The 21652-nt window shown below is 42.3% G+C and overlaps 1 protein-coding gene across 3 annotated transcripts in view; it reads right to left on the bottom strand.

Moving 5' to 3' along the window:
* The window catches only part of ENTPD1 (ectonucleoside triphosphate diphosphohydrolase 1), a 97603-nt gene that overhangs the window by 7997 nt on the left and 67954 nt on the right, over positions 1-21652 (bottom strand). For all 3 annotated transcript variants that reach the window (XM_043926285.1, XM_043926287.1, XM_043926286.1), the window contains 5 exons: positions 15886-16003; positions 12717-12867; positions 9718-9877; positions 8265-8504; positions 6795-7061 (listed from right to left, as the gene is read on the bottom strand). In XM_043926285.1, the coding sequence (XP_043782220.1) occupies positions 6795-7061; positions 8265-8504; positions 9718-9877; positions 12717-12867; positions 15886-16003 (936 nt within the window). The remainder of the gene's footprint in view (positions 1-6794; positions 7062-8264; positions 8505-9717; positions 9878-12716; positions 12868-15885; positions 16004-21652) is intronic.

The raw sequence follows: 21652 nt of genomic DNA, 5'->3' as shown, positions 1-21652 counted from the left end.
ATCATCATATATAAAAACTATATAAAAAGTTAAAGAGTGAGTTAAAAGGAGTAATGAAAATAAAACCCAAAATAACCAAATGGGACCTTAAAACTTAAAAGCATTTGTACAACAAAGGAAATTATAAACAAAACAAAAAGACAACCTGCAGACTGGGGAAAATATTTGCAAATGATGTGACCAACAAGGGATTAATGTACAAAATATACAAATGTAAGTCTTAATATATATATAAAAAAAATCAAAACATGGTCAGAAGACCTAAATAGACATTTCTCCAAAGAAAACATACAGATGGACAACAGGTACATGAAAATATGCCCAGTATTGCTAATTATTAGAGAAATGCAAATCAAAATTGCAATGAGGTATCACCTCACACCAGTCAAAATGGCCATCACTAAAAAGTCTACAAATAATACATGCTGGAGAGGGTATAAAGAAAAGGGAACCCTCCTATACTGTTGGTGGGAATGTAAATTGGTGTAGTCACTATGGAGAACAGTAGAGAGGTTCCTTAAAAAAACTAAAAATGGTGTTACCATAAGATCCAGCAGTCCCACTCTTGAGCATATATTCAGAGAAAATTCTAATTTGAAAAGATACATGCACCCCAGATTTCAAAACAGCACTGTTTACAATAGCCAAGACATGGAAGCACTCTAAATGTCCATCAACAGATGAATGGATAAAGAAGATGTGGTGTATACACACAATGGAATCATACTCAGCCTAAAAAGAATGAAATAATTCCATGTGGAGCAACATGGATGGACCTAGAGATTATCATACTACATGAAGTCAGAAAGAGAAAGAAAAATATCAAATGATATCATTTATATATGAAATCTAAAAAAAAATCAAACAAAAGAACTTACTTACAAAATAGAAACAGACTCAAAAGACATAGAAGACAAGCTTATGGTTACCAAAGAGGGAAAGTGGGGAGACGGGGAGGGATAAATTAGGAATTTGTTATTAATATATACACACTACTATGTATAAAACATAAACAAGAAGGACCTACTGCAGAACACAGGGAACTCCATTCAATAGCTTATAGGAACCTATAGTAGAAAAGAATTTGAAAAAGAATATTTATATATAAATAAAATCACTCTAATGGCTAATGGGAACACTCTAATGGTTACATGAGAGTCCATAATAAATGTATCACAGTTCATTCAACAACTCCCTGCTGGTGAGCATTCCTTTGATTCCGGTATTTTTTCCTATAAGCAATGTTGCTATCAACACCTCTGTACATTTAGCTTGTGAGCGGTGCGCTCATTCCTCAGTGGAAGATGAGCTCCATAGACACTCTAAAAGGCAGCCTCCACATCCTTTTCCAACACTTTAAATATTGTATGCCAGTTACAGAACAAGATCATGGTGTAGTCTTATTTCTATCATCTTAACCCAAGCCATCATCATCTCCTGTGTGGACACTGCAATGACTTCTTGTTGGTCTCCTATGTTACCTTTCTAGTCCTATCCCAACCCATCCTGAACTGGCAGTCATAGGAATCTTTTAAAAACAAATTCAATCATATCACTCTTCCGCTTACAGCCTTCAGAGACCAAATTCTACCAGATGTCTCAAAGCCACACATGTTCTAACCCCACCTTCTAGACCAATACCATCTCATACCACTGCCTACCCACCCACCACATCTCAGCCACCCAGGCCTTCAAGCATGCCAAACTTTTCTTCCCCCTCAGTTATAATTGCTCTTCCCTCTATTGGAGTTCACTTCTGTGGCTCCTCTTTAGAGGGATCTTCTAATCACCCACCTAGACTAGGATGCTCTATTAACCCCTCTTAGAGTACTTTTTTTCTCCCCAGCAGTTGCCACAGTTTGACTTGCTTTGTCTGTATCTCTGGTCTCTTGTCTGCCTGCCCTCTAGAACACCAGCTCCATGATGTCAGGACCACATCTGCCTTGGCTCTTAGATGAATCTGCAGCACTCACATGGCACTTGGCACATGGAAGAGTTCTATAAATGTGTAAATGGCAGAAAACTACCCTCTCCTAATTCCTAGAGCACTGGCAAGAATGTAAGAGACACTTGGCAAATCTCTGTTGAGGGACTGGATAAGTCCAGAGACTGGATAGCTATAATATGCATTTTCTGAGGAGCGTGTATGCTCAGTTGTGTCCCACTCTCTGCAACCCCATGGACTATAGCCCACCAGGCTTCTCTGTCCTTGGAATTTTCCAGGCAAGAATACTGGAGTGGATTGCCATTTCTTACCCCAGGGATCTTCCTGACCCAGGGATCGAACCCAAGTCTCCTGCACTGCAGGTGAATTCTTTACTGCTGAGCCACTGGGGAAGCATAATATGCAAAGTGGATGCCTGAAAAGGTTCTCCTCTATTAATGAAAACTATCAAGAGTGTTTTCCCCCAGTGAGCTGATTGTGGGGCAGGAAGGAAGGAAAGACTTAAATTTTTATTGTAAACTTTATATTTTTATTATAAATAAATTTAACATGAGATCTACCCTCTCAACAAATGTTAATGTATACAGTGAAGTACTGTTAACTCTAAGGGCAAAGCTGTACAGTAGATTTCTAGACGTTAATCATCTTGCATTGCCGAAACTTTATGCCTATTGATTAGCAACGCCCCATCTCTCGCCTCCATCAAGCCCCTGGCAGCCACCATTCTACTCTCTGATTGAGTCTGTAAGTTTGATTATTTTAGATATCTCATGTAAGTGGAATCTGCATTATGTTTCTTTTTGTGACTGGCTAATTTCACATAGCTAATGTCTTCAAATGCCATGAAATCAGAAAATGATAGCTTCTTGGCAGGAAAGCGATGACAAACCTAGACAGTGTATTGAAAAGCAGAGACATTACTTTGCTGACAAAGATCCGTATAGTCAAGGCTATGGTCTTCCCAGTGGTCACGTGTGGTTGTGAGAGTTGGACCATAAAGAAGGCAGAACGCCAAAGAATCGATGCTTTGAACTGTGGTGCTGGAGAAGACTCCTGAAAGTCCCTTGGACAGCAAGGAGATCAAACCAGTCAATCTTTAGGGAAGTAAACCCTGAATATTTACTAGAAGAATTGATGCTGAAACTCCAGTATTTTGGTCATCGGATATGAACAGACCACTCATTGGAAAAGTCCCTGATGCTGGGAAAGATTGAGGGCAGAAGGAGAAAAGGGTATCAGAGAATGAGATGGATGGACAGCATCACTGATGCAATGAAAATGAACTTGGGCAAGCTCCAGGAGATGGTGAGGGTCAGAGAGGCCTGGTGTGCTGCAGTCAATGGGGTCACAAGGAGATATAGATATATTTTTGATTTTTTGAGGAACCTCCATACTCCTTTACATAGTGGCCACATCCACAATATACAAAGGGGTCCATTTTCTTCACATCCTCACTACACTTGTCTTTTGCTTTTTCTTTGATAATATCCATTCTATCAGTTATGAGGTGATACCTCATTGTGATTTTGATTTGCATTACCCAGATTGTTAGTGATGTTCTGCACCCTTGTATATACCAACTAGCCATTTGTATGTTGTCCTTGGAGAAATGTCTATTCAAGTCTGTAGTCCATTTTTAATCGAGTTAGTATTCTTCTTGCTGTTGGGTTGTTGGAATTCCTTATATATTTTGGAAATCTACCTCTTATCTGATATACAGTTTGCAAATATTTTCTACCATTTTGTAGGTTGCTTTTTTACTCTGCTGATTGTTTCCTCTGCTGTGCATACACTTTCTGGTTTGATGTAGTCTCAGTTATCTATTTTTGCTTTTGGTGCCTGGGCTTTTGGTGTCATATCTAGAACTCATTGCTAAGACCAATGTCATGAAGCTTTTCACCTATATTTTCTTCTTGGAATTTTACAGTTTCAGGTCTTGTGTTAAAGTCTTCAGTCCATTTTGAGTTGATTTTTGTGAATGCTGTAATATACAGGTCCAACTTCATTCTTTTGCATATGGATATACACGGCTTCCGTGAAACCATTTACTGAAGAGACTATTCTTTCCCCATTGTGTACTCTTGGCACCCTTGTCAAAGATCAGTTAATCATATATATGTGGGTTTTTTTTTTAAGGACTCTATTCTGTTCCATTGGTCTATATGTTTGTCTTTATGCCAGCACCATGCTATTTTTATTACAGCACCTTTAATTAAATTAAATGTAATATATTTAAAAATCCACAAGTGTGATACCTCCAGGTTTGTTTTACTTTCTCAGGATTGTTCTGGCTTTGTATGGTCTTTTGTACTGCAAATGAATTTTATATATATTTTTCTATTTCAGTAAAAAACACCACTGGGATTTTAATGGGGATTGCACTGAATGTGTGGATCACTTTTAGCAGTATGGGTACTTTAACCATGTTAAGTCTTTCATGAACAGAGGCTGTCTTTCCATTGTGTCTTCCTTACTTTCTTTCATCAGTGTTTTGTGGTTTTCAGTGTACAAGTCTTTCTCTGAGGAACTAAGGGACCAAACAGAAAAGCTACCAGGAGAAGCTCAAGGCTCCTCCATGCTTTTCCAGCCCTGTCCTACCTTGATTGGGGGAATTACATTCAAAGGCAAGAAATTCCACCCTCACTCCCATCTTTCCACCCCCAACCCTGCTAAGTCAGAAGGGTTTGTCAAGCTTGAAAGCAAAAATTGGGCCATGTTTTTCAGGAAGGAAAGGTTTCAAAAAAGTTAAAAAGCAAACACAAAATAATATACCCCTTTTCCTTCAGATGTAGTTCCCAGGAGTGAGTGGAATGGAAAAGGCCCTTGGCTGTCCCCAGCATCTCTGGCAACCTTGTTCCCTTCTGAGGCACCCTCACTTCTCTTCCAGCAGCTAGAGCCAAGGCAAGGAACTTGGCTCAAAAAAACCCAAAACAGGCAGCCAGTGCTATTTCAGCTATGGAGCATCCAGGTGGCAGTGTAGTTTGTTCTGAATTTGGATTTGGAGCCAACTAATGATCAAATATGACCTTGCCAGTCATTGTGCAGTCATGTATTTCCCTCAGAAAACTGGAGAGCCAGGTAAACTGTGGTCTAGGCAATGGTTTAGGTCAGCAGGATCCATGATTTTACCCATTGCTGTTTTCCAGAGACCAAGGGAATGAAGACCTCCATATCATTAGCAAATGGTAACACAAGATTTTAAGCCAGGTATGGTTACTATAGGGCCTGTGCTTTCTCCAGGAAGTTCTTTCTGCGACATTGAACTGGGCCAAGAGATCTTGAAAGAAGCTCTTCTGTTGGGGTCTGAGAGAGGAGTTGAACCCCCTTCCTCACATGCTGATCTACTTTCTGAAAAAGGGAGAGTGTGAAGGCAGACAAAAGCCCATTGTTTCTTTGAACATAATCTTAAGTGATTGAGAGAATATATATATATTAGTCAATAATTAGAACTCAGTTGATGGTAGCTTGGAAGAAAAGCTTTGACCAACTTAGACAGAATATTGAAAAGCTGAGACATTACTTTGCCAACAAAGGTCCATTTATTCAAAGCTATGGTTTTTCCAGTAGTCATGTATGGATGTGAGAGTTGGACTATAAAGAAAGCTGAGAGCCAAAGAATTGATGTTTTTGAACTGTGGTGTTGAAGAAGACTCTTGGAGTCCCTTGGACTGCAAGGGGATCCAACTAGTCCATCCTAAAGGAAATCAGTCCTGGGTGTTCACTGGAAGGACTGATGCTAAAGCTGAAGCTCCAGTACTTTGGCCACCTGATGGGAAGAGCTGACTCATTTGAAAAGACCCTGATGCTGGGAAAGATTGAAGGTAGGAGGAGAAGGGGACGACAGAGGATGAGACGGTTGGATGGCATCACCAACTCGATGGACATGAGTTTGAGCAAGCTCCGGGAGTTGGTGATGGACAGGGAAGCCTAGAGTGCTGCAGTCCATGGGGTTACAAAGAGTCAGACATGACTGAGCGACTGAGCTGATGGTAGCTAATGAAACAATATACTTATAAACTGTGAGTACTATAATTCTTGGTCTTCAGGACCAAAATATGACATTTGAAATAATGAATAGATCTAGGGGCACCTCTTCAGCCTCTGCTTAAATTTTTTTCTTATTCTGGAATAATGAAGAAAAGAAGGAATTTGGAGTCAGGATTGAAATGGTCCCCCAACTCTTCAAGATGTAATGAATATGACACTATCTTCTTGTTTCCTTGGGACTTACTGAGTTTCTACTTCCTAAGTGTATTTATAGAGGAAAATCCTTACCTAAGACATCTAACTGCTGCTGCTGCTTCTGACATCTGAGATGCCACCTGTGGCAGATTCTAATGGGTGCCTACCCAACAGCCTTACAGATTCCTTACAATCTGGCTTACAGATTCCTGATTTTACCTGGTAGAGAAAAGCAATTTGCTCAAGACGACTCCCCAGTTCCAGGGGATGAACAGTGATTGTCTAAACCAACCATGGTAACCCATTCGCCTTTATCACAGGTTGGTTTACCAAATTCTGGCTAATGGTATCTAAAAAGATGTCTGTTGACACTTCTGCAGAGTTGGAGAGAGATATATGCAAGATAAACTTCTTTCTTTCCTGCACTGGCTTTGCACAAAGCAGTAGCTGCCATCTTGGCACCACAATAAAGCCAAGAAAATAATTGAAAAGCTGATACCAAGTCCTGACATTGTTAAGCTAAAGAACTAGCCCAGAATTATCTGTCTCAAGGCTTATTACCATGTGAGAAGATAAAGAATCCTGTTATTTAAACCCTTTGGAGGCACATATTCTATAATTTGCAACCAAAGTCATTCTAACAAGTATCATTATTTCACAAACTTACCCCAAACTGCCCTTGGAGTGGTGGCAAGAAAACCCCATTGAAGGAGCAACTGGAGTAAGGGCAGTAACTTGAGTTAAAGAGTTGAATGATGCCTTGTTGGCATTGTTGGAAGTTTCCAGTGCCACGGACTTCAATGTCAAATAATGGATAATATGAAGGATTCGACACATGTCTCCTGGCACAGAAACCTTCGTTGAAGACACTCATCTTCATTTTCCTGAAGTATCCAGAGTGAAAGCAGGGCTCATAGACGATTCCACTTGCACCCTGAAGGGGAAAAAAATCACTTAAAGGCATCACATGCAAATGCTTTGGACAAAAGCACCAGTCTGACTTCATTAATGTATAGCAACTGAACACCATCCAGGCACTCAGCACTGGCATCAGTAGGCCCCTGCTCTGTCTTTTTGACCCTTGGGAATAGTCGTATTTGTTTAACAGGCCGCAGAAGTGGTATCAGATGTAAATGAACTTTTGCTACTCATAGGAAGCTGAGGTAGTTGAAGCTGGGCCCAGAGATTTCACTTGTTTGGATTAGCCCCGAGTGCTTAGGTCAGAAGCAGATCCACAAGAAACACTCTCAAGGGTCTCAAAATTCTGAGCCTGAGATAGTTCTCTAGGGGTCTGCCTATCTCCCCGCCCCCACCTCTAAGCCAAAAGCAAAAATCCCAAGAACTAGAAGTGCCATAAATCGTATTGACACAGGAGCATCAAAATGATTTTCAGCCCACAGCTCAATCTGTTCAAGAGAAGAAAGGGGGCTGCTGTGGACGAGAGGCTTAGTGGAGCCTTAGGGCTGCAGCCCCTCCACCCATGGCAGTCATCTTATTGATAGTGCAGAAAGCTTAGGAGGAAAGCAGAGAACTGGTTGTCCCTTGAGTAGAGACAGGGAACAGCTGAATTTGATGTTGTTGCTCTGTATTTGTCAGGGTGTTCTCAAAATCATGCATGATTTTGAGTATGTTTAACTATTCTTGCCTTCAAAGTGGAAAAAGTGTCTGGGACAAGATTTGTACCATTGATCAATAAACTCTGTATTTTCCTTTAAAGTCTTTTTTCCTCCTCCTCTCCAGCTTTTTTTTTTTTTAAAGAACCTTGTTTTCTGCATTTTGTAGGAAGTGGAGATTGAAAAGTGGGGAAGAGCTTAAAAATTGCATGCATGCACACACACACACACACACATACATTACTCTAGGCTTTTCATTCATCCACAGGGATGAGAAATTATTTCCAAAGAAAGGATTTGTGTCATGTTCTTGGAGACAGTGCAGTAAACAAACATACGAGGTGATGTCTCGATGGGACAGTTGACAGGGATTGACCAGATGTTCTTAGATATCCTCCCTGAAAAAGTTTGGAAAGTACAGCAACCAACTTCAGACCAGTTATGCAGTAGAAACAGAAAACAGCAAGATGTGGGGGCTGGAGGCCCCAGTTATTGGGGGGTAGTCTGGATTCAGTTATACTTGCCTGAAGTTCCAGGGCCAGTTTCTGCAAGAGGGCTTGGTCCTTCCCATAGCACAGGAAGCTGTGTGTGTACACACTGTAGTTCTTGCCATAGAGGCGAAAGTACAGGTTGTTGTTTGGAGACTCGGTCATTTCATTTTGGGGCACAAAAGTGATTTGTGTAGAGGCTCCCCCAAGGTCTAAAGCTCCATAGGTTTCCTGAGTATCATCTTTGCTTGGCTTCAGGTTAAACCAACTCAATTTCTGAAAGACAGTACAGTCACCAGCTGTAGAAGCCTCTGTACATCTCCCTTTTCATATGATTTCTTGGACTCAAGGACTTCCTAAGGCACAGAAGCAGGAGCATAAGGGTAATACCAAGCTTACCAGAGGTTCCTGCTGCTGCTGCTGCTAAGTCGCTTCAGTCATGTCTGACTCTGTGCGACCCCATAGACGGAAGCCCACCAGGTTCCCCCGTCCATGGGATTCTCCAGGCAAGAACACTGGAGTGGGTTGCCATTTCCTTCTCCAATGCATGAAAGTGAAAAGTGAAAGTGAAGTTGCTCAGTTGTGTCCGACTTTTGGTGACCCCATGGACTGCAGCCTACCAGGCTCCTCCGTCCATGGGATTTTCCAGGCAAGAGTACTGGAGTGGGGTGCCATTGCTTTCTCCGGAGGTTCCTGAGTCTGCATCAAATCAACAGCAAGAAAAGAGGGGCTTCAGAGACTCAGCTCAGATTGTAGCAATCCAGGGCCAGTTTACAACCGGGGGCCAGAAAGACTCAAATTCAAATCCCTACTCATTTGCTCATTAGCAATGTGACCTTAGGCAGAATAGTTACCTTTCTAGGCCTCCATTTGTGGCTTTTCGATGAAAGAACATCTCCTATAAGTATTCTGAAGATTAAATCAAATGGTATATGAAAAATGCTTTGCATGTAGCACAAGACATATAGCACTGGGAAAATAATTGATATCTTTATTTTCAATGATAGATTTTTAAGTTTTCTGTGTGTGCATGTGTGCATACAAAGTCACTTCAATCCTGTCTGGCTCTTTGCAACCATATGGACTGTAGCCCACCAGGCTCCTTTGTCCATGGGATTCTCCAGAAGAAGAAGACTGGAGTGGGTTGCCTTGCCCTCCTCCAGGGTATCTTTCAGACCCTGGGATCGAACCCATGTCTCTTATGTCTCCTGCACTGGCAGGCAGGTTCTTTACCACTAGTGCCACCCGGGAAGCCTGATTTTTCTACATTTCTATATTTTTTATTTTTTCTTTATCTCTGTAAGGTGAAGATATGGCTCCCTTATTCTCTGATAGTAAGAGTAGTTGTAAGACCCTTGCACATATGAGGGGAAGTTAATTTGCTCATTTATCCATCAGTCATTCTGCTTAGTGATCCAGGTATTTCCTGAGATATGTCAATGGTGTTGACGCCAGGGAGCCACCTCCCTGGGTGCTGTGAGATAATCACCTGAGTGAATTTGCCCAGCAAATAGTTGACAGTAATCCAGCCATAGGCACCTTCCTCCTGGCCACTGATGATTCTGGCACCTTGGAAGTCAAAGGGGTACTTGTTGATGCTGTTTGCAACCGCATCCAGGATCTTGTCTGCCATCTGTTGATTTTCCATCCTGCACAAACAGCTGAGGTTACTGGTTTTGTTTGAATAACTACAACTACCCACTGCAGCCAGAGCTTCCAGCCTGTGCTACTAGGAAGCTGAACCACAAACTCACCGGAATAAACAGACGGATGGAGATCCCCACACATGGCTGTCTGAGGAGCCCTCCCTTGGGGTGAGGCATAACTACTCTTTTGGCCCCCTCTCTCCAAATCCAAATCCTTCCAATCCCTATGTAGGTTGGTCCTCTTAAAAGACCATTTTCATTGTTGTTGCCTGGCTCCAGGAAATTATCAGAGTAATTTTAATCACTGTGATGGTGGTAGCTGGATATTGCTTGATCACCAAACCGAGAGCTGAGGTGTGCGACATTAGCTATTGATGGAGGCTTTGAGCTGCTTACACAGCCTCAGGACTCTCCTTGAGGTTTTTAATTAGGGCCCCAGTAAATTCCAGGTGGTAAACATCCTGAGACAGATAACCAAGCTCAGTTGGTGCCAGGCTGGTTAAAAAAAAAAAAAATTCCTCATATTGTGCCTTGGTTTTTGGGTTTGAAATCTTGGGATCTAAAGAAGAAATCTTCCAGGGTTGTCATAATGAAGATGGACTACAGTTGCTTTCACCTAGGATTGCATGCTCAGCCGTGTCCGACTCTTTGCGGCCCCATGGACTGTAGTCCACCAGACTCCTCTGTCCAGGGGATTTTTCAGGCAAGGATACTGGAGTGGGTTACCATTTCCTTCTCCAAGGGATCTTCCCAACCTGGGGTCAAATCCATGTCTCTTGTGTCTCCTGCATTAGCAGGTGGATTCTTTTACCACTGCACTACCTAGGAAGCCCTTCCAAGATCTAGGTAAAACAATACTGAGAGTCTCTGGGTCAGAAAATGCTGCCTTCCAACTGGCATTAGACTCCATAATTTCTCAGTTGAATGCCTTCCATACCCTACCAACTGGGCTCCTTATCCCTAGTTTTCCTCCCTTCCAATCCACCTCTCTACCAATGTGCATGGTACACTGCATGGCAAATAGAAGGGGAAAAGGCAGAAGTAGTGACAGATTTCCTCTTCTTTGGTTCCAAAATCACTGTGGATGGTGACTGCAGCCATGAAATCAGAAGACGTTTGCTTCTTGGTAGGAAAGCTATGACAAACCTAGACGTGTGTTGAAAAACAGAGACATTACTCTGCTGACAAAGGTTTGTACAGTCAAGGCCATGGTCTTCCCAGGGTCACATACGGTTATGAGAGTTGGCCCATAAAGAAAACAAAAACCAAAGAATTGATGCCTTCGAACTGTGGTGCTGGAGAAGAGTCCTGAAAGTCTCTTGGACAGCAAGGAGATCAAACCAGTCAATCTTTAGAGTGATAAACTCTGAATATTCACTGGAAGGAGTGATACTGAAGCTGAAGCTCCAGTATTTTGGTCATCTGATGCTAACAGACTACTCATTGGAAAAGTCCCTGATACTGGGAAAGATTGAGGGCAGAAGGAGAAGAGGGTGTCAGAGGACGAGACGACTGAATGGCATCACCAATGCAATGCCAATGAACTTGGGCAAGCTCCGGGAGATGGTGAAGGTCAGGGAGGCCTGGCGTGCTACAGTCCATGGGGTTGCAAAGAGTCAGACATGACTGGGTAACTGAACAACAACCCGTGTCACCAGTTGTGTAGCATCCTTTCATGGCTTCCCATTATTTCCCAGATAAACTCCAAACTCCTTGGCATGGCCCATGAGGTACTTTGTGATTTGAACCTTGCCTTCTCGGAGTCCCACTCAGAACCTGGCTCGACCACTTGTGACCTTTGGTGAGTTCCTCAACATCTGTACACCACAGCTTTCTTAATCTGGTTAATAATAGCTAATGGTACCTCTTACTTTGTAGAGTTACAGAGATTAAAACATAGTGCTGAGAACATAGGAAGGGCCCATCAAATACAAGTTTCTACCACTATTATTGTCACTATTGATATTTACCCTATGCACCCTGTGTTCCATTTGTGCAGAACTATCTATAGTCCTCTGAACAGGCCCTGGTCTCTCACATATCCCTCCTGCGAACCGTGATTAGAACACAAGATCCATGAAAAGGAGGGACTTGTGCCTGACATATAATAGGTGTCCAACAAACATAGGTTATGGAATACATGACATCTACTTGGCCTGTGATGCCCTTCTCCCAACCTCCAACAAGCCCTCAATGATTTGGTTCATGTCCTCCTCCTCTGTTGAGTCTTTTTTATCTCCTCCTATCCTTAGCAGGGTCAGGTATGCTCCCATAGCAGCTCTGAGCACTCCTCTAGCAAAGAATTGGTCATCCTGTATCAAAACTCGGATCCTGGGAGAGGAATCGTCTACTCCCATGTCCTGGGACAGAGGAGGCGGTCACTACACAGTGAATGAACGAGTGAACAAACAAATGAAAAAATAATGCCTAATAGGTACTAAGCGGTGACCAGTAATGATGTGCTGTGACGATACGTGTCTTGGGACATCTGTGATCTCCTCTGGGTCTCCTACTCCCAGATATGGAATGGCTGCTAAATCCGTTACCCTAAACCTCAGAGTACACAGGCTCAATCTTTGTCTCCTTTTGTCATCACTCCCTTGAATTCCCTGTGGGGAGATCAGCAAGAGGGCTTTTTTTTTTTTTACATATGTAAACTCCCATTATTATACATACAAAGACTTTGGGAATATTATCGTTCACTGAGATTTTCTTTCTTAGGTGTGGACATTTAGCATATCTAGAATTGTGTTAAAAAGTGTGGCATTTGCTCATAGTTGAGAGGCTCTAGTGCAACCAAGCCTAACTCCCAGCAGCTCTCAGCCCCTACAGGCTGCGATACCTGAGCAACCGCATGCCGGCCGTGGCGCCCAGGTAGACAGGAGTTTCTGGGTGCTGGGCTGATGGGATCACCTTCCTGGCTCTTTCCATGCACGCGGTCAGATAAACATTGATTTCGTGTAATTTCTTAGCAAAGCCTGAGATTCCGGGACCTAGAGAAAGATGTAGACGCAGATGAAAATTGTTTTTAAAAGTAAAGGACATATCGTCACATTATTAGAGAAAATTGTGATGTTTTCTGAGAAAATGCAAGCAGATAATTTCTTTTTTTTTAATATTTATTAGGTTTTGGTGGGCTTCCCAGGTGTCGCAGTGGTAAAGAATTCACCTGCCAAGCAGGAGACCAAGCAGAAGACCCAGGTTTAATCCCTGAGTTGGAAAGATCTGCAGAAAGAAAAGGCAACTCATTCCAGTATTCTTGCCTGGGAAATCCCATGGACAGAGGAGCCTGGCAGGCTACAGTCCACACTGTTGCAAGTCAGATGTGACTTAGCAACTAAACAACAACATTAGGTTTTGTTACTTAAAGGGTAACTCACTGAATCTAACCTTGGTAGGGTTTATTGTCACACCTCGAGCTAGTTTTGTTTGCTGTTCAATAATTTTGCCACTGGATGGTGCAATTTTCACATTCAATGACATAACCTTCCTAAAAACAGGCTCTCAGATTTTAATGGGGATATTATAGATAACTACTCTATATATAGCTGCTTTATGATGTTTCTTCCACAAAATTGTGGTTAGAAACACTAATTCCTAGAAGACCAGAAAGATGAAAGGTAACATTTAGAATAAAAATTAAAATATTCACCAGGCACATGGGCTTTTACTGAAAAGATAGGAACGGCTACTAACTGGCTATGAAATTGTGGCCTGTCCCTTAACATTTCTGAAGCAAAATTTCTTCCTTTGTTAGAAAAAAACAGGAATAGTATCCATGATTCCTCAGCAATTTTCCCATTCTCGAGATCCTGACTGCCTAGCAAAACTGTTTATCCAGTTTTAGAGCCTTTTAAACTGTTGCTACAGAGAGGATTAGAGCCAAGATTCCTTAAATTTTTTGAAGTTAGCACAACAATTTTGGCTCACTTTAAGTTAAAAATCTACATTTTCAATGCTTTATAGTAAGGATTTGCTTTACAGTAAGTATCCAGATCTTATCCATCTGCTGCTATTGTTTAGTTGCTAAGTGGTATCTGACTCTTTGTGACCCATGGACTGTAGCCCGCCAGGCTCCTCTGTCCATGGGATTCTCAGGCAAGAATACTGGAGTGGGTTGCCATTTCCTTCTCCAGGGGATCTTCCCAACCCAGGAATTGAACCTGCATCTCCTGCACTGGCAGAGGGATTCTTTACCACCTAGCACCTGGGAGGCCCCTATCTTATCCATATCATTCACCAGTATCATTCACCAAATTTTAAACAGCCTGTCCACTTCACTGTAATAAGAAAAATCAGCTCCAAGTTATCAGCTAACTGTTTTGATTCCAAAAAGTCTGGCCTTCAGTTACTAGTGGCTCCCAACTCAACCTTTCTGTTTAAGTATTTGATTAGAGAACTCTCTCCCTTTCTCTCTTTTGAGAAGGGAAAATTGCTGCATTTATTAGGCCAAATATGCATGGAATAAATCTCCATAGATAGCTGCTAGGTTAACACAGCAACACTACTTCAAGAAATGGAAGGCAGTGAATAATTAAATAGAAGTCAATAAAATGAGGGATTCGGGTTTTAAGAAATGTTTGAAATACTATCTCAGAATTTATGGGACCAAACTGAGGACATTAGGCACTGGGTACCATGACTCGCTGTCTTAGAAACACCTCCTCTTTACAGCTTTCCTGACAAACTATGAAAAGTCAATTACCTCCTGGGGCATAGGTAACCTGTCCGACTAAAACTAAACAGTAGGTCCCTGGCTCCAAAGGCCAAGAGAGAAGTCCGAAGATGACAGTGCCATGTGGTAACATTCGGTGCATGCTGGAGTGTTGGATGGGAGGGAGCAGAAGGAGCTGTTGTCAACAACTGTCTTGTTTTGTGACCTTAAAAGAAAACTGACTAGGAAAAAAACTCAGCATGCAATGCAGTGACTCAGAGTAGCAGGAAACCTGGAGTTGTAACTAGGAGGTGAGATTCTTTTTTTTTTTCCCCACTTTTTTTTTCCATTTATTTTTATTAGTTGGAGGCCAATTACTTTACAATATTGTAGTGGTTTTTGCCATACATTGACGTGAATCAACCATGGAGGCGAGATTCTTGTCCTAGATCTGTTCCTACTTGCAAGTCACTAGACTTTCAGATTTTTTGCTTCCTTTTCTGTAAAACAAGATTTCAGTGATCCACAGGATCTTTTTTGCAGCCCTAAAGGTCTATGATTTGCCTGCTTATACAGAAGCTAAAGGCTTTTAGAAATTTCTTCCAAGTCTCAAATTATAGGACAAAGATTGAAAGCAGCAGTTCTCTGGACCAGCAGCATCAGCATCCCCTGGGAGCTTGTTAGAAATGCAAACTCTCAGACCTTGTCTCAGACCTACTGACCCAGAAACTCTGGGGTGAGAGCAGGCACCTGTGGTTCTGATGCAGGCTCAAATTTGAGAACCACTATCTAACATGTGGGTTTAAAGTTGTGCATATCTTTGCCCAGCAAAGGAAACCACCAACCAAACGAAAAGACAGGCTACTGAATAGGAGGAGATATTTGCTAATGAGATGACCGATAAGGGTTTAGTTAAATTGGAGATCTCAGTTTGAGCTCCAGTTCCATCACTTACTAGCTCAAGTAACCATAAACAAGTGGCATAACTTCTTGAAACCTCAGTGCCCTTTAAAAAAAAAAACAAACAAAAAACAAAAAAACAACAGGAATACATTCCTTATAGGGAGATTGTGAGGATGAAATAACGCATTTTCAGTACTTGGTGCATAGCACACAGAAGTGTCCTGTTGACGGGAGCTATTACCCAATTATTCTAAAGTTTATTTTTCAAGGGCTTTATCATTAAGGACTGATTCCAATACTATTTTATAACAATAATAAATTATTTCTAAAATAGCAACAATAGCAGGTCCACTACGTTCTCACTTGACGTCCCTTTTCCTCGTGTGTTTCACTTGTCACATGCCTCTCGTTCTCTCGTGCCCACTGTCTCCCGGCCCCTTTTTCTCCGTCTTACCTTTTAGCTTGCATTCTTCTATCTGAGTCACCACCCCCGTGTCATTCTCCTTTTCTGCCGGCCATCTATAGATGTACAAACTCGTGTGAGAGGAGCCCGCATCCAGCACAATCCCAAACTGAGGGCAAAACAAACCGAGAACTTGTTAGCATTACATCGTCCTTCTCCACATTCAGCTTGCAACAGAAAGGATACAAAGACGGGCTTTCAGAAACAGGAGGAGAAAGTATTTCAACTCATGGTGAGGGTGGGTTGGGTGCTGAGGGAGTGAGTGCCTGGAGTTGTGCTGATCACAAGATCTACCAACACACCAGTCCCTCTAGAACTATGGCTCTCAGCGTGGGCTGCACGTTAGCAATATCCAGGCTTTACCCAAGGAGGGGCCTGCCATTGGAAGCTTCTCAGGTGATCAATATACTGAACTAGCTGAGACAATAGAAAGGGAATAGAAAGCAATTAATCCAGCAGTTCCCAAGCCTGGAATCATGTTAGAATCATCTGAAGAGTTTCAAAGACTACTGCTTCCAGTGTCTGACCCCCAGATTTGTGATTTGATTGGTCTGGTATGTATGAGGTCTGGAAGAGAGATTGAAAATATTAAGTGTACCAGTTTTTTTTTATTACAAATATAACTATAAATTGTATTCAATAAATTTTAAAAGATTTGTACTTTGATTTCATGATTTTGGCTCTTAAGCATAGAAGGCATGGAGGGAAGAATAAATAAAGCAAAGGAAGAGGGTGGAGGAGGAAGGGTAAGAAGACAATAAGAGAAAGAGTGAGGTGGCCAGAACAGAAAATTGCCACTTCATATTTCACGAGGATGGGAAATGCGCCAGCAAGTGTTGTGAGGAGTATTCTATAAGAATTATCTGACTTAACCTTCAGTGCTATAAAGTATGTACTGTTTTCATCCCCAATATACAGATGAGAAATGAAAGTACAAAGATGTTAAGTAATTTCCTCAAGATACAAAGTGATTAGGTGACGGAGCCTGGATTTGGATCAGAGTTAGACCTAACAAAGTCCTTGTGTTTCTAACACAGAGGAACAGAGGAGCAAGGTCTGGACAATAGTTTTCCAATTGGTGCCCCATTGAAAGGACTTCTAAAGAGGGATGACTATAGCAAAGTGTCCTGATGAATTTTTGCACATATGCACATCCATATAAATCACCACCAAGATGAAGGTCAGTTCAGTCGCTCAGTCGTGTCTGTTTGCAACTCCGTGAACTGCAGCATGCCAGGCCTCCCTGTCCAACACCAACTTCCAGAGCCCACCCAAACTCATGTCCATTGAGTCAGTGATGCCATCCAACCATCTCATCCTCTGTTGTCCCCTTCTCCTCCTGCCCTTAATCTCTCCCACCATCAGGGTCTTTTCAAATGAGCCAGCTCTTCCCATCAGGTGGCCAAAGTTTTGGAGTTTCAGCTTCAACATCAGACCTTCCAATGAACACCCAGGACTGATCTCCTTTAGGATGGACTGGTTGGAGCTCCTTGCAATCCCAGGGACTCTCAAGAATCTTCTCCAACACCGCAGTTCAAAAGCATCAGTTCTTTGGCACTCAGCTTTCTTCACAGTCCAACTCTCACATCCATACATGACCACTGGAAAAACCATAGCCGCGACTAGATGGACCTTTGTTGGCAAAGTAATGCCTCTGCTTTTTAACATGCTGTCTAGGTTGGTCATAACTTTCCTTCCAAGGAGTAAGCGTCTTTTAATTTCATGGCTGCAATCATCATCTGCAGTGATTTTGAAGCCCAAGAAAATAAAGTCTCTCACTGTTTCCCCTGTTTCCCCATTTATTTGCCATGAAGTGATGGGACCAGATGCTGTGATCTTAGTTTTCTGAATGTTGAGTTTTAAGCCAACTTTTTCACTCTCCTCTTTCACTTTCATCAAGAGGCTCTTTAGTTCCTCTTCACTTTCTGCCATAAGGGTGGTGTCATCTGCATATCTGAGGTTATTGATATTTCCCCCAGCAATCTTGAGTTCAGCTTGTGCTTCTTCCAGTCCAGCATTTCTCATGATGTACTCTGCATATAAGTTAAATAAGCAGGGTGACAATATACAGCCTTGATGTACTCCTTTTCCTATTTGGAACCAGTCTGTTGTTCCATGTCCAGTTCTAACTGTTGCTTCCTGACCTGCATACAGGTTTCTCGAGAGGCAGGTCAGGTGGTCTGGTAGTCCCATCTTCTTCAGAATTTTCCACAGTTTATTGTGATCCACACAGTCAAAGGCTTTGGCATAGTCCATAAAGCAGAAATAAATGTTTTTCTGGAACTCTCTTGCTTTTTCAATGATCCAGTGGATGTTGGCAATTTGATCTCTGGTTCCTCTGCCTTTTCTAAAACCAGCTTGAACATCTGGAAGTTCACAGTTCACGTATTGCTGAAGCCTGGCTTGGAGAATTTTGAGCATTACTTTACTAGCATGTGAGATGAGTGCAATTGTGTGGTAGTTTGAGCATTCTTCAGCGTTTCCTTTCTTTGGGATTGGGATGAAAACTGACCTTTTCCAGTCCTATGGCCACTGCTGAGTTTTCCAACTTTGCTGGCATATTGAGTGTAGCACTTCCACAGCATCATCTTTTAGGATTTGAAATAGCTCAACTGGAATTCCATCACCTCCACTAGCTTTGTTCATAGTGATGCTTCCTAAGGCCCACTTGACTTCGCATTCCAGGATGTCTGGCGCTAGGTGAGTGATCACACCATTGTGATTAACTGGGATGTGAAGATCTTTTTTGTATGATTCTTCTTTTGCCACCTCTTCTTAATATCTTCTGCTTCTGTCAGGTCCATACCATTTCTGTCCTTTATCTTTGCATGAAATGTTACCTTGGTATCTCTAATTTCTTGAAGAGATCTCTAGTCTTTCCCATTCTATTGTTTTCCTCTATGTCTTTGCATTGATCGCTGAGGAAGGCTTTCTTATCGCTCCTTGCTATTCTTTGGAACTCTGCATTCAAATGGGTATATCTTTCCTTTTCTCCTTTGCTTTTGGCTTCTCTTCTTTTCACAGCTATTCGTCAGGCCTCCTCAGACAGCCATTTTGCTTTTTTGCATTTCTTTTTCCTGGGGATGGTCTAGATCCCTGTCTCCTGTACAGTGTCACAAACCTCTGTGCATAGTTCATCAGGCACTCTGTCTATCAGATGTAGTCCCTTAAATCTATTTGTCACTTCCACTGTATAATCGTAAGGGATTTGATTTAGGTACACAACATTTTCTAGTCCCCAGGTTGTTTTTGGTGCCCCTCTCAGTCGGCTTCCCCCACTGGCAGCCAGTCTTGACTTCTGTCACCGTGGAGGAGTTCTGCCTGGTTCTGAACTGCAGTAAATGGGCTCAGACAGTATGCCTCCCTGATGTCTCACTTCTTCCATTCTACAAGTCTCTAAGGTGCATTCAGGTTGTGAGTATCCATAGTCTGTCCCTTGTCGTTTCTGTGGAGTGCTTCATTATATGCATGTACTGTATGTTTATCCATTCCACTGTTGGACATTGGAGTGGTTTCCAAATGTGAAAAACATTTTGTGGGCTTAAGCACCCATTTATTTCAGGTATTTACCCAGGAGTAGACTGTCCAGTGGGCTTCCCACGTGGTGCTAGTGGTAAAGAACCCACCTGCCAATGCAGGAGATATGAGATGTGGATTCAATGCCTGGGTTGGGAAGATCCCCTGGAGGAGGGCATGGCAACCCACTCCAGTATTCTTGCCTGGAGAATATCATGGACAGGGGAGGCTGGTGGGCTACAGTCCATGGGGTAACAAAGAGTTGGACAAGACTGAAACAACTTAGCACACAAGCAGACTGCCCAATGCCCATTTTGAGCAATTAATACTCATCTTTGGTGACATCCCTGGGTTTAATCAGGAAAATAAATGACATGGTTATCAATGTCTGCCACAGGCTTGTGAGGAGAGTATGGTGGCTCGGGTACCTTTTATTTGTCACCCCTATCCTAGAGAGAAACATGAAGCAAAGTAAATGGAAGGGAAAGGAAAGTAACAGGATGAGAAACCAAGGAGGTGCTTCTCAAGTGTGAGCCAGCCACTCACTTGAGTCACACTTTGCTGCCCATCTGAGCTGCAGACCTCACAGTGTGGTCTGCCACTTGACACTGCTCAAGTCAGCAGTTGTTTTACGTCTATCGCCTCATATTGTCTTATCACCTGGGAAGAACCTAAGAGCCTCCAGGGAGAAAAGAAGAATTAGGATTAACTGACCTCCCTGCAGAGAGCTAAATGTCAAGCTTACTGAGGTGTCAAGTTTTCTTCCATTTTGCCACCAGGGAGTGCCACTCTCCTGCTGTCCTCCCTGACCTTCCGTAACCTCCACAGTGTTCTCTGCCCCCTTTTGCACAGTGGGACTTCCCTATGGTGACCAGCATTACACCCTTATAAAGAAAAGGGCCTGCGTGCTGGTTTTGGGCACGGTGAAGAAGGAAATGGCACAGACTCCTCTGCAACTAGGCCTGCAGTGAGATCAAACCAAGAACCGCCTGACCTGATGACCGCTGTGGACAGAGAGGAATCTAACTGAGGTCTGGGGCCTTTGAACCCGTGGGAAACCTTCCAGCATGGAGAAAGAGCTTCAGGGCTTACATGGCAGAAAACCCTGCTTTTCCCTAGCAGGGTCCCTGAGTTCTTCCTGCTAGACAATGTTCTAACCACAGAAGTACATGATAAAAGCGAGCAAGGCAGCAGTGCAAGCAGCCTTACTCTGAAATCAGGATGTTCTATTCTGTCTACTCTGTTGACATGAAAGTTACTCTTCCAGTAGAACAGAGGGACCAGGCTTGCTCCTATCAGCCCGTTTCACCAAGGCCTTACACAGTGAGGTGGTTGAGAAATGAAAACTTTCACCACATTTCATTTGACAAGTGCTTGAGAAAGGCGGGTAGAGCGACTTTAACACAGGAATAGACATATACATTTCACCTTATATATATAGCAACTAAACTGTTTTCTTGTACTAAATGTTTTTTGTCTTCCAAAATGGATTGCACACACACACAAAAAATTGGCATTGCTTGCTGTTTTATGGATAGGTAAAGCTTGATTGTCTGAAAATTCTTAAATTTGAACATTTGGGGTGTTTGCCTTTCATTGTTGCAACACTAAAAGCATATTCAATTGCTGTTCATCGCTGGCTCATTATAGAGTTAGAAGTTCATTTCACCTAACTGAAATGAAGGTTCACAGTTCATTTCCAGAGCAGTTTGACTTGAATGGGTACTTAAATAGTTATGCCTCACCTGACCAATCTATAACCCCAGGAGCCACTAGCTTTTATTCTCTTTCCTCACACCAGCATTTTCCAAAGCACTAAGCCTGCAAGGACCTGGGTGAAAAAAGCTTCCCAGAAGTTTGGGGAATGCTTGCTCCCTGTCCTGGGCTCATGAACCCACTATGTAGTGACTGCTTCAGAGAAGTCTGACAGTGGAGAAACCCGCTTAATCTTGTTTAAGCTGGCATCCCAAAAAACAAAAATATTAAAAAAAAAAACAAAAACTGGCATCCCCCAGACTCGGTGACAACAGAATTATGTTTTAAATGCAATCTCCACCCTATTGAAATGCTTTGTGAAATGCTTGCCATGTTATCACTCTGCCTAGTGTTTCTCTGTAGCTCATATTTAAGACATTTCTAAAAGCCTGTATGTCATTCACATCAAAGAAAAATCAAAGATTTGAGTAGTGAGCTAGAGATCTGACATCCTCTTAATGTTATTTTCAATATTACTTCATTTTTT

The sequence above is a fragment of the Cervus elaphus genome, chromosome 15, assembly GCF_910594005.1.
Source record: "Cervus elaphus chromosome 15, mCerEla1.1, whole genome shotgun sequence".
In the NCBI taxonomy this organism is placed as follows: Eukaryota; Metazoa; Chordata; class Mammalia; order Artiodactyla; family Cervidae; genus Cervus; species Cervus elaphus.
Note: the sequence above shows the minus strand (reverse complement) of the source record. Positions and strands in the feature narration are given on the sequence as shown.